The sequence below is a fragment of the Nomascus leucogenys genome, chromosome 25 (assembly GCF_006542625.1).
Source record: "Nomascus leucogenys isolate Asia chromosome 25, Asia_NLE_v1, whole genome shotgun sequence".
Lineage (NCBI taxonomy): Eukaryota > Metazoa > Chordata > Mammalia > Primates > Hylobatidae > Nomascus > Nomascus leucogenys.
In genome coordinates, this window is record NC_044405.1 from 7,409,334 (window position 1) to 7,427,700 (window position 18,367).

The 18,367-nt window shown below is 33.0% G+C and overlaps 1 protein-coding gene across 5 annotated transcripts in view; it reads left to right on the top strand.

Annotated features, from left to right (window-relative positions):
- NCAM2 (neural cell adhesion molecule 2) overlaps positions 1 to 18,367 on the top strand; it is a 562,762-nt gene that overhangs the window by 392,781 nt on the left and 151,614 nt on the right. For all 5 annotated transcript variants that reach the window (XM_030806254.1, XM_030806255.1, XM_030806256.1 and 2 more), the window contains one exon: positions 4,355 to 4,505. In XM_030806254.1, coding sequence (XP_030662114.1) covers positions 4,355 to 4,505 — 151 coding nt within the window. The remainder of the gene's footprint in view (positions 1 to 4,354; positions 4,506 to 18,367) is intronic.

Genomic DNA, 18,367 nt, shown 5'->3' on the forward strand with positions numbered 1-18,367 from the left:
TGGACATATATCTTGATTTCTCATTGGAATGTAATTGCAACTCTCTGTTTAACATTTGGAGGAACTGTCAAACATTTTATCCAAAACATCTGCACCATTTTACATTCCCACTCACAGGGCGTGAGGGTGCCAATTTCTTCACATCCTGGCCAACATGTGTTACTATCTGACTTTTTCATCATAGCCACTCCAGTGAATGCTAAGCCGTATCATGGTTTTGATTTAAATGTCCTTGATGGCTAATGAGTTTCAGCATCTTCTCATGATCTTATTGGTCTTTCTGTTGCTTTGGTACTCTTGTTTATTTCCCTAACTCTTTCATATCTTACCCCTTCAACCTCATATTTAATTTGATAGTTCCAATGAGCCCCTTTAAACTCATTCAACACAGCATTTTTTTCCCTCTAGTTCAAGCCCAGGTAGTTCCCGTTTTTTTCTACTTTTCTTACTTTTTTCTTGGTGAGGGCTGACTTTGTAGGGGTACAACTCATGCAACCGCACAGATTCTGCACTCTTTAACGACCCCAAGTTTGGGCTAACATGCTGCGGTCATCATCATCTTGACATTTTAATAGTTTTTAAATAGAAACCCCCACATTAAATTTTGCAGTTGGCCCTTAAAATTACATAGCCAGTACAGTTCCTGACTTATCATTATGACTTGTCCTTCCATTTTGGCATAAATGCCTACGAGAAACTCTTCCTCACCTTTGTCTACCAAATTAGGTTTCCTTTCTGAATGTCATCTATATCAGTATGCATTATAATTTGTCATTTTTTCCTCTGATCCTTATGACCTGAGAGACCAAGGGCTTTGCTTTCTTATCCATTTTTCTTTTTTTATATGTAAAAGTAAACGAGCTAATTTATTCCCATTAAAGCATCAAAAATAAATGTTTTGTGTCTAATTTTTGAAACCAAATATTGTATATGCCATCAAATGTTTAAAACATCTTATTGGCATGTTTTGGTGTTTGAAATCCTCATTTAAAATTGAATACCATTTTAAAAACAAAAATTACAAAAACCACTAATGAAATAAACACATTTAGTAGGTAAAAATGCCCACTTTTCAGTTTGAGTGAATGCATTTTTCTTGCCCCAGAACCCAGCAAAGTGTCTATTACATAGCTGCGGTACATACATAGTTCAAACTCACAGTTGTTACTCAGGTGGTAAATCATATATCAAAAATAATCAAACATGGACTCCAGGGCTAGACAACCTGGGCATTCAGCTGCTAAAGCTTATAAGCTGTGGGACGTGGGCTAGTTATTGAATATTTCTGTGTCTCAATTTCCTCATCTTAAAATGGAGATACTAGCCTCAACCTCATGGTGATACCATGGAGATTAAACAGACTAGTAAATGTAAAGCTTTTTGGATGTTGTCTAACAAGTATAATTTATCGTATGTATGTATTGCCTTTTATAATTATTACATTCAATTCCTATTTGTTGAATAAACTTTTGATTTTATTATCAAAGAAAAGAGAAAGACAGGAGGACCTAATAAGGAAACTACCTAAGTGAAGAACTTTGATTGCATGTATTTATCTTTCTGACATCATTTACACTGCTAGGTGAAATGGTAATCATACAAGAGGTCAGCTCATGAAATTGAAATCAGAAGAAGATTAGAAAGTTAGGAGAAAATCCAGAGGAAAGAACATTATTGCTAATAGTAAATAGAAGAAACTTACAGGGAGGGAAAACAGTATTTCTGTTTAAAATTCTTAGTATGACTGTAGAAACTGGTGGATTTGATATATTAAAACAATTTTGAGAAGGTAGTTTGGATAAATTAATTCTAATAACCTTTGGAGAGTGTTGGTTTTTCCGTCTACATATTTAGCAGTTATGCATTGTCTTTACCTCAAAGTATTTGAAGTTGAGTTTACTTACTCAATAAAGAAATAATGCCGTTAGGAATGAGGCAAACAGAATACCTCAAGAAGGCATCCACAATGGGGTGCATATTCTTTTGTGTATCTGCATTGATCTTGGGTTCTGCCTATGGTCCTTATTTACCTGTCCATCATCAGGAGAACCACATGACCCCACTGTCTTCTGTGCATATTCTTGCTTCTCTGACATCTTTCTTATTTTCTCTTAGGGCATCTGCCTGGAATTCTTTCCTCAACACCACGCTTCTTTTACTATTTACAGATCACAATCCACACTGGTTTGTCAGGAAACATACCTACCCCATTCCTGCACTTACTCCTAGAAAGATATAGTTTGCCTACCTGGTGCTTTTCGCATTTATTTGAATTGTACTATAAAATTAGTATCTATCTTATTTGTTTAACTTTAATGCCACCAAGGGTAGAAACTATTACAGTTTGCTCAGCACTGCATCCCAGTACCTGGCTGCTTATTGTAAAATGAATGCCACACACACACACACACACACACACACACTGACACAAAATAATTGTTGAATGGTTAAGTGACATGATCCATCAATCTCCCAAAAGGCCAAAGGATTTAATGACTCTAAAAATGTTCCATGACACAGTAGAAAGAATAGAAAGTTTTGGAATACTGGCCACCTCAAATGTGCTGTGAACTGTAATTGGATTCTAAATTTGGCAATAAATGTCTAGTCAGGTGAGGCCACAAAAAATAAGCTATAAACAATGACACATTATATAATTTCAATTGTTTGACAATTAAAATTGTCAACAAAAACTTTTAGTTGGAAATAAACTCAAGAAGTGGTTATCACATGGATATTTGATTAAGGGATTTTTGAAAGGACAATAAACTCTAAAAATAACCATATTCTAAAAATCTTGAAATACCATTTAAATAAGCAATTCTTAAACTGACCTTCTAGAAAGGCAAAGAACGTAACATCAAATCAAATTTCAGAGAGTGCGTTTTTGTAAAGGATGGAATAATAATGTACAGTCAGACGCCTTGTTTTCTAATCACCTGGAAATACTAGATAGACAGCAAAAAATGCTCATTAACCTGTCTCAATCAAATATCAGATGTCTTAAATGAATCTTCAGTAGGTGTTGAATCAGAGCCAAGATATAAATGAATTTTCTTTCAGATATTTGTAATGCGTTTCTGTAGCACAAAGAGACATGTCCTTTAGAATGTCAGAAACGAAAATAAAAAATGACCTTGGAATTTTAGTGCAAGTATTTGACTCAAATGCACATTGTGCATCATTACAGAGCCAGTGATGAATCTGAGAATGGCTTCTAACTTTCCTAGGAATCACACACTTGGGCAAAGTGTCTGTTTTTCCAGAATTTATGTTAATAATTTCTGGTATATTGACAATAACTTTTAAATGCGAACATTTTTACTAATAACATCTATCTACGCCAATAGTTTTTCGCAAGTCAAAACCAAATCATGAGAACATGTTTATTTTCAAGCGAAGATCATGTAACTTTAAAATTTACTTTTCAATACTGTGAAATAATTACACTTTCTTTATAAGAATGAATAATTTGCTTTGCATTATTAATAATGTATTTCGTTGTTATATCCCAATAAAGTTAATTAAGTACAAGTGTTTAACCCATAGTAAATAATAGCTGAAGGAGTACATTTTCTTTACTCAACTGCATGTAAATTTTGCTATAACATAATTTGCTTTCTAAAAATATTAGAATGTACTGTTTCTGTCCTAGAAATTTAAGTGACTTTTACATGAAGTACCATAAATATTTTCTCACATTTGTTCAGCTATACTATCACACTATGGGATGAAATCTGAAGTTCCAGCAAGACTTTAGTAAAAGCAACTTATTCTAAGAAAATTATGTAGTTCAAATAAGTCGTAATTATTTATTTAGGCAATCGGGAACTATTTTTAATATAATATGAAATTTTGCCAGTAACTCAAAGGATAGAAAGTAGGATGTTGCCATGTAAATATAGAGAGAAAAAAAGGGGAAAAGTGTAAAACAGGTCTGTGAAGAGTGTTTATTCAAAGCACAGGATATTGTGGAGGGTTCAAGTAATTCAAAATAATTGGAATTGATGGTATCCAAATTGTAAAGTGTGCTTGGACAGAAAGGTGATACCACATGAGAGATCTTTAAACATCAGGCTGAGTGATTGGGTTTTATTTGGAGTCATTGAAATGCTTTTTATCATTATACAGCCGGGGTACAGGAAACCTTCATGAAGCTATGAAAATGTAAAAAGTGTGCTTTTTTTAAAAAAAACTTATTCTTAGCTATATAAGAAATACTTTCTACATCAGGAACAGTTTCTTTTTTCTTTTTGCCAGAGAAACATGGGAAGTAACATAATGTTATATGTTTGGTCACCATTTTGCACACACAAGCATAAAATCTTTCTTTTTCCTGAATCGATGTAAACAGAGCCCGGACGGCCGTATCGAAGTCAAAGGGCAGCATGGAAGCTCATCACTGCATATTAAAGATGTGAAGTTGTCAGATTCAGGGAGATATGACTGTGAAGCTGCAAGTAGAATTGGAGGGCACCAAAAGAGCATGTACCTTGATATTGAATGTAAGTTACTTTCCTTTTGTATTTTCATTAAAATAACTTTGTGTGCTTTGAAACATATGATTTTTAGATAAATACCAAAATATATATGTAGTCCACGTTTCAGTACTTAATGCTTTAGAGGAAATATAGGAATCATTCAGTCAGTTATTGGAGACATCTAGTGGAAATTACGGGATATTTCACAGTGCTGTATATTTCATCATTTTGATATTGCTTTGCCTGAAAATGGTGACTTTCTTTTTTTGCAACATTGAACTCAAAACAGTATCAACTGAAAAATATTAATTATCAGTAATTGGTCAATATCACTTTAGATTTTTTATTTCTTTATAATATTTATGGTTATGTCTCAGATATGTAGTGTTTACATTTCTTATTCAAATTGTTTTGTTAGGCTATTTTACATTTTCATAAACTATAAATGGTATTTTAAATGCAGTGAAATGTACTAATATGATATCTTATCAAAATAGTGTTTATTTTCTGTCTGGAAGAAAGGACCATGACAAGGATAGTTTTAAAAATAAATTTTAAAATGTACATAACCATATGAGATTTGGGAAATGGGAGGGCTAATGTAAGTCAAGCTTTCACAAAACCCCTCTGGTCACTGCACGGAATTTAAAAATAATTTGGTATACATGCTATTTAAAAAGGAAGAAACTTAACATCGTTCTCCATAAATATTTATGAAGCATCAGTATTGGAGAGTCTCTGATGCTTGAAAGGACATAGGTGTTCTTAGTGGAATGTATGAGATATTCTTATTGACAAAATATTTCTATTAGAGCATGTCTAGTACATTAATATTGATAGAATGCAATGGTAACTGTGAAACAAGATGCATTCTCTTATCAAGAATGTCTTCAGAAAGAATATTTTCTCAAGAATAGACATAAGTTATCCATATTATTTTACATTTTTATAGACTGTGCTTGTCAAGAAATTCATGGAAAGACCAATCAGAAACTTCTAAAAGAAAAAGGGATTATGAAAGGCAGTCAACAATAAAAGGCAACTTGATTCTGACACAAATTACTAACTTCATTTGCTGATATTAGGCAGCTTCTAAGAAAGCCACTTTATCTCCATCACACTTTCTAAAAAACATAAAAACGAAAAGCATTGATAATATTGAGAACACACAAAGGAGGAAGTGATGCCAATAACTTATTTAACCTTTTTCCCCTAATAGTTTTTTCTACTTTTTTCCATTGTTATGGTATGTTTCTTTTTCAGACCAACAACATCATTAGCAAATTATAAATACTTTACACTTTTACAGTACATTTGTTATATTTTTAATTAAAATTTGTATATTTAAACCAAAATTTACTTTATGATTTTTTTATTTTTCTAAATATGGATCTAAATGAAGAAAAAAAAACTTAAGCATGCCAAGATATGATTTATATGAGACCTCCTGGCCTCTTCCACTGTCCTACAAAAGTGCTAGGCTGCTAGGCAACATATTATCTTAATGAAACTATATTTAGGACTTTTATTCCTTGAATTTTGTTAATATTTTAAAACATTTGATATAGGATTGGTACTAAATCTCCGTTGCAGGTCCTCAGAAAAGTGGAGTTTATGAGAAATGAGCACTGTTGATATTTCCAAAGCACAGTAAGGCAGAGTGGCTCATACAAGATACTCTAGTATTAGAATAACAGAACTAGCTAATATGCTAATTCATAGTGTGTTATGTGTCCCTAGGTCCTCAATTTCCTTAGTTATAAAATAAGAGGGTTTAAAGAAGAGACTCTTGGGACCTATTTGTACTCAAACATTTAAAGATACTTTTATTCAAGCATATCCACATTCTCCAAAGATGCCCTGGGATTTCTGAATTATTGTCCATGCATGACAGCATAGGTATTTATGTGAAACAAATGAAAACCTAAACTAAGATTAGAATTCATATATGTTTGTGTTGTAAAACCTCATTGAAAATGGTCTTAAAAACCATACTAGGTCCACCTTAAGTTTCAGGTTTTGTGCTGAGTAATAATGGACACAAAGATGAATAAAACACAGCTCCTCCTTTATTAGAAGTCTACCATCAACCGGAGTTTAAATTAAACCGCAGCATGTATTCAGATTTCAAAGTGAGAATGAGGAAAATATCAAGATAATGTAAAATGCTGATACATAATTACATGAGATTTTTAGTTATTAGTTTTAGCTAGGTAGAAAATAATGGGATAAACAAACAACTGTATTTTGCAATTTGAATTATTTGCTCTTGTAATCTATTAATACCATGAATTAATAACTTTAATACAAAAAAAGTATATTGGATACTTCATTTTTCAAGGACTGATTTCTAACAAAGTACAAGTTGCTTTTGATCACATTGCATTCCTTCTTTATAGGTTTAAATATTGGTTTATGTTTCTGCTTAATTATTCTGAGGTAAATGTGTAGACTTAAGCTCACCAGAAAATTATGTAGTTTAATTTATCTTATTTAAACAGGGATGAAAGGTCTTGTTTTCTAAAAGGATGTTTTGAGAATTCTTTGAGTATCCCCTGGGATTATTATTGCCACCATCTTGATTAGAGGGTGGCTAGATTAATATACTTTGAAAAAATTTTCTTACTATTAAACTATCATGTAAATATAACTACTTTTTGTTTTCCATAAGCATTGATTATTTTTCTGCAAATATTGTTGAATATGAGTTGAATGGCTCTTATAACACGTGATCATTTTTCCTTTTTTTCCAAAATGAAACACTCAAATTTATTCTACTTTAGTGGGGATAATTAGAAAAATAAATATCATCTCTTGTTAAGACATTATTCAAATATATTTAAGTACAATAAAAGCCCATATATAAGGTAAAATATGAGTTTTGACCTATGTATACACCACTAAATCTATAATAATCATCAAGATAAACATTTACATCACCTTCAAGAATTTTCTCAAGTCACTTTAAAATCTATCCCTCCTTTTTACAACTATCCCTAGGCATCCATTTATCTACTTTTGATCACTACAATTTAGTTTACATTTACATGTAAGAATGTATATACATGGAATCTTGCAGTATTATTTTTAATTTACTTTATTATCTTTGAAATATACTTATTTTCCTTTATTTGGGTATAGTTGACAAATAAAAATTGTATATATTTAAGGTGTACAAATGTGATGCTTTTAAAAATATATCATTAGTATTATTTTTGATTGGCAAACAATAATTGTATACATTTATGGGGTACAGTGTGATTTTTGTTATATGTATGTAGTGTTAAATGATTCAGTTAAGCTCATTAATGTATCCATTACCTCACCTACCTCTCATTTTTATGGTGAGACATTTAAAATGTACTCTTAGTTACTTTGAAAAGCATATTATTGACTGTAGTGATCCAGCTGTGCAATAACTCTCAAAACCTATTTCTCCTGTCTATCTGCCTGTCTACCCTTTGATCAATAACTCCCCATTTCCTTCCTCCCCATGCACCCACCCCAGCCTCTGCTGACATCATTTTACTCTGTTTCTGTGAGTTAAACTTTATAAGCTTCCACAGTTAAGGAAGATTATGAGGTAGTTGTCTTTCTGTGTTTGGCTTATTTAACTGAACACGAATGTCCTCTAGATTCATCCATGTTGTGCAAATGATAAGATTTATCATTTTTTAAATGCTCAATAGTATTCCACTGTGTATCTATACCACATTACCTTTATCCTTTCATTCATTGATGGACGTTTAGGTTGATTCCATATCTAGGCTGTTGTGAATAATACTGTCATGACCATGGGACTGCGGATACCTCTACCAGGTACAGATTTTTTTTTCCTTTGGGTATAAACCCAGACAAAGGATTCCTGAATTATAAGGTGGCTCTCATTTTTTTTTTGGGGAGGAACTTTTATACCATTTTCTATGATGGCCATGCTAATTTACATTCCCAACAACAGTGTTCCTTTTTATCTACTTCCTCTTCAATACTTGTTATTGTTCATCTCTTTGAATAAAGCCATTCTAATGAAGTGATTTCTCACTGTGGTTTTAATTTGCATTCCCCTAATGATTAGTGATGCTGAGCACTTTTTTATGTACTTGTTGGCCATTTGTATGTCTTCTTTTGAGAAATATCAATTAAAGATAATTTGCCCATTTTAAAATCAAGTTGTTTTCTTGATATTGATTTGTTTGAGTTATTTGTGTATTTTGGATATTAACCGTCTATCAGATGTGTGGTTTGCAAATATTTTCTCACATTATTTGAATTGTCTCTGCTGAGCTTTCACAGCTGGCATACATTCGCATGTATATGTGTGCATCAATAATTTCTACTACTTGTTCCTGTTATTACATCCTACAGATACAACAGAGTTTCTTTATCTAGTACCTATTGATGGACATTTTGTGTGTTTTTAGTTATTGATTGCTATGACAAAAAACTTCTGCGAAGATTTTTGAAGATTGTGTGGATATATAAGTACTATTCTCTGGAATAAACATTTTTGTTTGATTTCTTAAGGTCAATTTTTCAAAAGCAAGCAATTATAATTTTGCTGTAGTCTAGTTTATTAAATTTATCAAACTGGACTTTTACATGTTATACTGTTAGTGTTTTTTTCTAAAAAATTATTACCTGATTTAAGGCCATCACAATTTATGTCTAAGCTTTCTTTTTAAAGTTTTGTAGATTTTGGTTTTACCTTAGGGCTGTTATTAATTTTGAGTTCATTTTTGTGGAGTAGGCGTTCATTATTTTTCCATGTTTATTTCTAGTTGATCGAGCACTAGTTAATAGAAAGGACTTTTCTTTTTCTAGCTAAGAGTTTGACAAAATTGTTGATCTTTTCAGAGTATTAGCTTTCCATTTTGTTAGTTCATATTTTCTGTAATCTGTCTGTTTTCCAGTTTGATGATTCTGGCTTTATCTTCATTATTTCCTTTCTTCTATGTATTTTGAATTCACCATGCACTTTGTTATAGATTTTTTAGGTGGAATCTTAGTATATGTATTTTAGATAATTCTTATTTTCTAATAGAGTCACATAACTCCAGATTTTCACTAAGCAGTGCTTTAACTGAACCCCCCAATATTGTAGTATGTTGCATTTTTGTTGCGATTCAGCTAAAATATAATTTTCCATTTGATTTCATCTTTGGCTCATAGTTATGTATAAGAATCTGTTTAACTTTCAGATATTTGGATTTTTCCTTGATATTTTGCTGTTATTGATTTCTAATTTAGTTCAGTCATGCTCAGAAAACCCTGTATTTTTTATTTTTATATGTATAAAGATCTTACTTATATCCAACCATATTAACTATTTTGGTGAATAGACGATTGTACTTGAAAAGCACATATATTCTGTAGTTGTTGTTGTGTTTTAATGTCAGTTAGATCAAGGTAAATTATGATATTTGTACTAGTCAGGATTGCTTAGAGGGACAGAATAGGATATATATATATATATATATATATATATATATATATATATATATATGAGTTTATTAAAGAGTATTAACTCACACCATCACAAGGTGCCACAATAAGCCATCTGCAGGCTGAGGACCAAGAAAGCCAGTCCGAGTCCCATAGCTGAAGAACTTGTCCGATGTTTGAGGACAGGAGGCATCCAGCGTGGAAGAAAGATGTAGGCTGGGCGGCTAGGCCAGTATAGTCTTTTCACGTTTTTCTGCCTGCTTTATATTCTGACCATGTTGGCAGCTGATTAGATGGTGCCCACCCAGATTAAGGGTGGGTCTGCCTTTTCCAGTCCACTGACTCAAATGTTCATCTCCTTTGGCAACACCCTGGCAGACACACCCAAGAGCAATACTTTGCATCCTTCAGTCCAATCAAGTGGATACTCAGTATTAACCATCACAGTATTGTTTAAAACTTCTGTCCTTACTGAATTTTTATTATAGCTGTTTGATCACATTAAGAGGTATTAAAATCTTCTATCATGACTGTGAACTATTTTTTCTCTCTTTTCTTTGCATTATGTATTTTGAGGCTTACAATGAGACACATACACATTTATACTTTGTGTGTTGTGTTACTTTCCTGTTGCTGCTGTAATCAATTACAAAAGACTTAGTTGTATAATAAAACAAATTTATTGTCTTAACCGTTTTGGAAGTCAGAGGTCTGAAATGATTCTCACTGGGCTAAAATCAAGTGTGGGTCAGGCTGTGTTCCCTTGTGGAAGCTCCAGAAGGATTCTGTGATCTTGCTTTTTTTCAGCTTCTCCGAGGCTGCCCACATTCCTGGGCTCATGGATTCCTTCCATTCTCAGAGCCTGCAATGGCAGATCTAGTCTTTCTCACATCATATCACTCTGACTCTGTTTTCTTCTTCACAAGTCCATCTCTGACTCAAACTTTCCTTGCAATTAATTGCATCCATTTGGATAATTCAAGATAACCTTCTCATGTCAACATCTTTACCTTAGTCACAGCTGGTAACGTGTTTGCAGTTTCTGAAGGTAAAGGCGTCAGTATCTTTAGGAGGTCATTATTCTCCCTCCTGTTTGTCTTTATGAATTTCCCCTTTCATCAGAATAAAATACCTCTCTTTTTCTCTGCTGATCTCTCACTTGACATATCTTAACTAATAATCAAATATCTACACTAGCCCTCTTATGCTTTTTGTTTTTATAACATTTTCCATTCACTTACTTTTAACCTATCTGCATTTTTATGTGAAATTAAAAAGTGTCTTTTTAGGCAGCATATGATGGAATATTGCTTTCTCATTGACTGTAAATCTACCTTGTAATTGGAGTGTTTAACAAGCAGTCAGTAGTTAACAGGGTCAGGGAATAAATATTTTACTTTTTCTGGGCTAAATACAGTCTCTGCCATATTTTTTTTCTCTCTTGTAAACCATGAAAAATGTAAAGACCATCTTCATCTCTAAGCCACATATAAAAGAAGCCCTTGGGCAAGACTTTGCCATGGGCTATAATTTGCCATCCACTGGTTTAGGCTATTACGTTTAATGCCATTGTTGATACTATTTCATTTAGGCCTACAATTTTTAGCTATCTTCTGTTTTTTCTTCCCATGTTTTTTCACATTCTATGCCCATTTTTCTGCCTTCTATTGAGTTATTCGAAGTTTTAGTATTTTATTTTAATTTATATATTGGCAATGTTTTTGGTTTTTGTTTTGTTTCATTTTGTTTTGTTTTAAGCGATTCTATAGGAATTTTAAAATACAAACCTACATTTTCAGAGTCTCCTTGAAATAGACTTGAGTTCATATTTTGACACTTTACATAAAATGTTAAACATTGCAACCATTTAGATTCTTTACACACACCTTATCTAATTATCTTTTTGACATCATGCATTACATCTAAAATCATTAAAAATCTCATCAGGAATTATGATAATTTTTCTTTTAAGTAGTTACAAATATTTTAAAGAACTAAAAAGAAAAAATATTTTATATGTATTCATCTATATGTGGTTTCTTTATTCTTCCTTCATTTTTGAAGATCCCAGTTTTTTTTCATCTGAAGAAGTTTCTTCTCCATTTCTTGTAGAGCAGATTTTCCGGAGATAAATTCCATTAATTTATCGTTCATCAGATGTCCACTACACCTCTTCCTTCCTATATCTGAAGGATTGTTTTTCTTTGCTCTTGAGAACTCTACGTTGACATTTCTTTAAGCATGGGGTTTCACTATCTTCTAGTCTCCTCTGTTTTCAAAGAGAAAGCCATATAAATTGACCCATTGTTCCCTCATATGCCATATATCATTTTATCTAACTGCTTTAAAGCTATTTTCTTTACCTTTGTTATTTATCAATTTGATTAGGATAAGTCTAAGTGTTGTTTTCTTTGAATTTTCTTATTTGGAGTGTACTGAGCTTCTGGAATGTGGGGATTTATATTTGTCAATATGCTTGAGCCACTATTTCTTTCTGGCCACTATTTCTGCAATTTTTTTTGTGTGTGTAATCTCTTACTCATCTCTGGAACTTTGCTTACACATATGTTATACCCTTTGAAATTGTTTCACAGGCTCATGATATACTTTTCAGTTTTATCTATCTCATTTCTCACTGCCCTTCCAATTAGGTAATGTTCTCTTGTTTCCTCTTCAAATTAACTGACTCTTTACCCCATCATCTCATTTCTGCTGTTGAGCCAATAGTGAAGTTTTTTGTTTTATTTCAGGTATTTTATTTATTTATTTATTTATTTATTTATTTATTTATTTATTTTTGAGATGGAGTCTTGCTTTGTCACCCAGGCTGGAGTGCAATGGTGTGATCTCCGCTCACCGCAACCTTCACCTCCTGGATTCCAGCGATTCTCCTGCCCCAACCTTCCAAGTAGCTGGGATTACAGGTGCGTGTCACCACACCCAGCTAATTTTGTTTTGTTTTGTTTTGTTTTGTTTTTTGTATTTTTAGTAGAGACGGGGTTTCACCATGTTGGCCAGGCTGGTCTCAAACTCCTGACCTCGTGATTTGTCTGTCTCAGCCTCCCAAAGAGCTAGGATTACAGGCGGAAGCCACTGCGACTGGCCCAGATATGATTTTTTTTTTAAGTTCTAAAATTTCAATTTGCTCTATCTTATTCTTTCTGTCTTTTTACTGAGAAGTCCTATAGTTTTTTCCATTTCATTTTATCTATTTTAGAATATATAAATTTTCTTCACCTCATAAATGATAAGCAAAGCTGCTCTAAAATAGTTGCTCTAAAATCTACTATATGATAAATTCAACATCTAGGTCATTTTAGCATTTGCATATGTTCGTTGTATTGTTCCTTTACAATTGACCTCACCGTCCTGGTTGTCAAAAAATACTGAATTGTGGCCTGCATATTGTAAATATTATGTTGTGCATTCTCTGTGTCTTTAGATAAATAGCTGGGGATTTTATTTTTCAAGGAGTTAATCACCTCTAAGTTCTGTGTTCCATCCTGTCAGCAGTGACTCAAACCTCAAGTGATTTCTCAAATCTTTTGCTATGCTGGTTTGTGCACACAGAGTTAGGGCATAGGCTGAAATGACATACCCTTCTCTGACTCCTATCTGAGATTACCCTCACACTCTCCAACATTATGTATGCTTTTTTCCAAGATACCTCTGTCCTTCTGGACGAGTTTTAGTTACCACAATCACTTTGAACCTCCTCAACTAGGGCCTGTCCTCTGGGAAAAGCCTTGAGAGAAAAACAAAGAAAACAAAATGGAAACTAGTTTTCATTTCCCATCACAATCTTCCTGATTTTTTCTTTCCTCTTAAGAACCCTTGGATAGTTGTGTTTTAAACTTATTTCATATTATTTTCAGAGTTCTAAATTCTTATTAGTAGTGAAGATGTACTATCTTGGGTTTCAACTGCCATTATATAATGAAAAATCTTTATATATTCTACTTCTAATACAACTTTAAAGCATGAATATATTTGGTATGTCTAGTGTCTGGAACCAATAACCTATGTGTTTTAGTTTCACTTTTCAGCAGTATTTTTATTATTTTTCTTTTTTAAAATTTATTGTTCAAATTGGTTTGAGTATTTTACATCATATATTCTCAAAAACATAATTTTTGTAATGTAAGATTGTTTAAACTACAAAATTTAAAAAAGTGTTTAAGTATCTTTTCTTTCTGTCAGTGTATCAGTCCTTTGGACAGTCAATTTTGTTTAATATTTTCTTTATTAGCCTGGTGTTTGTTGACATATTTACATATAGACAAAAACTATCTTCATGAAAACTGTAATAAGTTTACTGGTAGATATATAAGTATTTTAAATTTTAATTTGAAAGATATTATAACTTTAGCTGAATTTAGAGTTATATGTTTAAAGTCTTAAATAGTATCCTTTAACTATAAAATCTTATTTCTACTCATATAGAATGAATTTCACATAAAGCAAAAGAAAATCTTTAAGATCACTAAACACATTCTCAAATTTTATCATGGATTCTATTTACATATTTTATTTTATTTTTTATTTCTATTGAAAGTTTTTTTTTCTTATGGATCTAACCTATGCTTGACGAATACCATATTTAGACTGTCTGGTGATTAACGTCTTACATGTTTGTTATAAATTACTTGTGCATCTCTAGCAGTCTAGTTTCCTTTTTGATTAATCTAGATTCTTATAGTATTTCTTTACTTACATTCATGAAAATTTATTATTTGTCACAATTAAAGTTACTCATGAATTCCAGGAAAATACCAAATATATTGGAAATCTACCTCACTTTCCCAACTTTTGCTACATTTAAGAATAAATTTTTAACTTTAGCATGATACTGATATGCTCATATATTTGCCTAACCTCTTCACTATTGTAGATACAAGATTATTACCTTCTAAGTGACTTATAATTGAAGACCAAATCACATAAGTAATGTTTAAAGTAGATGAATATGATGATAGAAAATTCACTTATGGTAAATTATATAAATATGCTAGTGAAAGATTGATAAAATACTTAAGTTGAAAGTAATATAATTCTTAATATTAATTTCATTAGTTGCTACAGTTCAGGTTTTATTTTTTGTAATAGAAATATAGAAAATATCACAAGATATATGTCTACATTTAGTGGGGTATTGGGTTAAATAACCATTTGGAATATGTAACCATGATTGTAATTTAAAATTTAGCCTGTCCTCTCTTTTATTACACTCCTTGTAAGCCTGTATGATTGTATTATGAAAGGAGAAACTCGTTTTTTTTTTACATTTATGCCCCCACTATTTATTAAATCTCACAATCATTTAATCATCAACCCTCTCATCCCTTTCCATCTCCACTACAGTGGCTTTGGTTCTTAGAACATAGCTGCCCTCCCCCTTCCCAGCTTTGTACCTTCTGAATCTACTCCCCACTTTACCGTGAAGGGATTTTCCTTAACAAGAACCCCATGATGTACATCTTCTGTCTAACTTTAACCCCTTGAATTGTTTAAACTGTATTCATTGAGAACACATGGACACAGGAAGGGGAACATCACACTCCGGGGACTGTTGTGGGGTGGGGGGAGGGGGGAGGGACAGCATTAGGAGATACACCTAATGCTAAATGACGAGTTAGTGGGTGCAGCAAACCAACATGGCACATGGATACGTATGTAACAAACCTGCACATTGTGCACATGTACCCTAAAACTTAAAGTATAATAATAATAATAATAATAAAATCTTAATTCTCTTTATGTGAAGATTATGACACATTTTCAGTTGTATATTGCAATCAAATGCCTATGATATATGCGGAAGTTGTCTAATAAGCATATTTTTTGGCAGTTGAAGCCTGGTTTGTTATTAGGTATTTTATTTAGCAACAAATTCATAATAGTGATAAAACTCTTAGTACCTTATGTGAAAGGCCACAAAAAGCTATTGTTATAAATACATAGTTACCTATTAATAAAGCTCAGAATACTTTTGTTATGCATCATTGCCATCAAAGTTTTACGGAGACAAAAAATTACAAAGACATTACACAATGTTAAACACACACACACACACATACACACATACACGCACACACACATACACACACACAATTACCAGAACAGTCTTTTTTTTTTTTGAGACGGAGTCTCGCTGTCACCCAGGCTGGAGTTCAGTGGCGCGATCTCGGCTCACTGCAAGCTCCGCCTCCCGGGTTCACGCCATTCTCCTGCCTCAGCCTCCGAGTAGCTGGGACCACAGGCACCCACCACCACGCCCGGCTAATTTTTGTATTTTTAGTAGAGACGGGGTTTCACCGTGTTAGCCAAGATGGTCTCGATCTCCTGACCTCGTGATCCGCCCGCCTCAGCCTCCCAAAGTGCTGGGATTACAGGCGTGAGCCACCGCGCCCGGCCCAGAACAGTCTTATACCACCTGAACCAAGCACCTACAGGGTAATATTGCTAAGAGTGAGTAGAAAAGAGTCAAACCATTTATAATTTGATAGAAGCCGCATTTACTGTAATAGCACTAAACTTAAGGTGTTAGAAGATTAAGCTTCTTTTTGCTGAAAACCTCTTTTGTGTTTCAGCTTAAGTAGATTTCTTGGCATTCTGCCAGTACATTTTCAACATTTCAGAGGCGTTACTTTACTAAGAAGCAGGAATTAAACTAAACTTCCAATTTCTAAAACAAAGGAGATAACAGGCATGTGATATACAGTTTAATACAGTAAGCACTGGTTACATAGTATGTTTGATTACAATTAGAATATTATTAAGTTTTGTGACTAGGTAATCATTACATAGTAACTATTAATTAGACTTAATGATTTTATGTATAAATTTAACAGTTACTTACTAACAATGCATACTAAGAAATATTAGAAATTTTCATTTACATTTTTTTTCTATTTGAGCTTGCTGCACCTGCCTTTAATTCTCCTTAGACATAATGGTGATTTGTAAATGCATTTTCTCCTGTAGCATAAAAGAGAGAGTTAGCAGTATCAGATACATTCTAAGGTTATGGTTACATTAAGTAATCCCATAACACAGAATCATGTTACTTATTTATATGCTGTCCATATAATTAATAGATGTGTGCTTTATTGAGTAATTCTTATCTCGAATTCTCTCAATATAACAGTGAATATACATTCTCTCTATATAAAGTGATTTTACTAGCATGATTGGTTAGATGTATAGGATGAGGTAAATAAGATGTGAACATGATTTAAACATTTAAAGTAACTTATTTCAGTAAACACTTAGAAATTAGAAAAATTCCTTGGTCGTAGCAGACATACATTTTATGTCTGTGATTAAAATCTTGTCTTACGACCCTGACTTTTACACTCACCATAGTACATTTAAGCCAATGAAACTTTAAAGAAGATGGCTCATTTGCAGACATAAATTGGTTCTACTGCCTGCAACTATTTTTAAGTTTTATGTCCAGTATGGTAATTTCAAGGACAGCAACTGAGAAAAATGGAAAGCAAGTCTCTTCATCCAGAAGATAAAAAGAACAGACCATTAAAAAAGAAAGGTGAAAAGTCTTTTATTGTTAAGCTGTAAATTTTTAACCCAAACTTTATGTGAACCCCCTGGGAAAATGTGAAATACCACATTCTTCATGTGTATAGATACTGTCATTGTCCTCGTTTTATAACATTATTGTCTCTCTGACAGGTGTTATTTGATTCAGATCAGATCTTGTTAAAATGTATTTCAGAGATAATGGTAAGAAAATTTTTAAGGAACTTTAGGAAACATTCAATCCTTGAGATGATAAGCCTTAGAAGTGAACAAACAGCAAACAAATAAATAAAAACATATTTTGTAACTGAATTTATCACTGCCTGTTGGCGTCTGTTTAACAGCCAGAAATACTGAAGTCTACTTGAACCTTACCCTTGCTTTCTGTCCTTTCTCTGGAATGAAGACCTTGCCCTGGGAATCCCAGTTCTCACTGGGACAATGAATATCTTAGTTCAAGTTGCTATAATAAAATAGCATAGATAGTGTGGGTTAAAAAACAAACATTTATTTCTCTAAATCTAGGGGCTGGAAGTTGGAGATTAGGATGCCAGCATGGTTGGGTGACTGGTAAGGGGCCTCTTTTTGGTTGTGTGCTGGCATGGCTTTTACTTGGTGCGCACGCGCGCACACACACACACAAATCTGGTGTCCCTTTCTCTTGTTATAAGGGCAGTAATCCCATCACAGGTGTTTCACCCGCATAACGTCACTTTAACCTAATTGCTTCCCAAAGGCCCTACTTCCAAATACCATTACTTTGAGGGTTAGGAATTTAACATAGGAATTTAGGGAGGACACAAGCATTCAGTGAGCTTTCTGGGTTTAACAGAGAAGACACCTCACGGATAGGACAAGTACAGAATTTCCACAGCGTGAGGGGACAGCAAGTCATCTGCCACAAG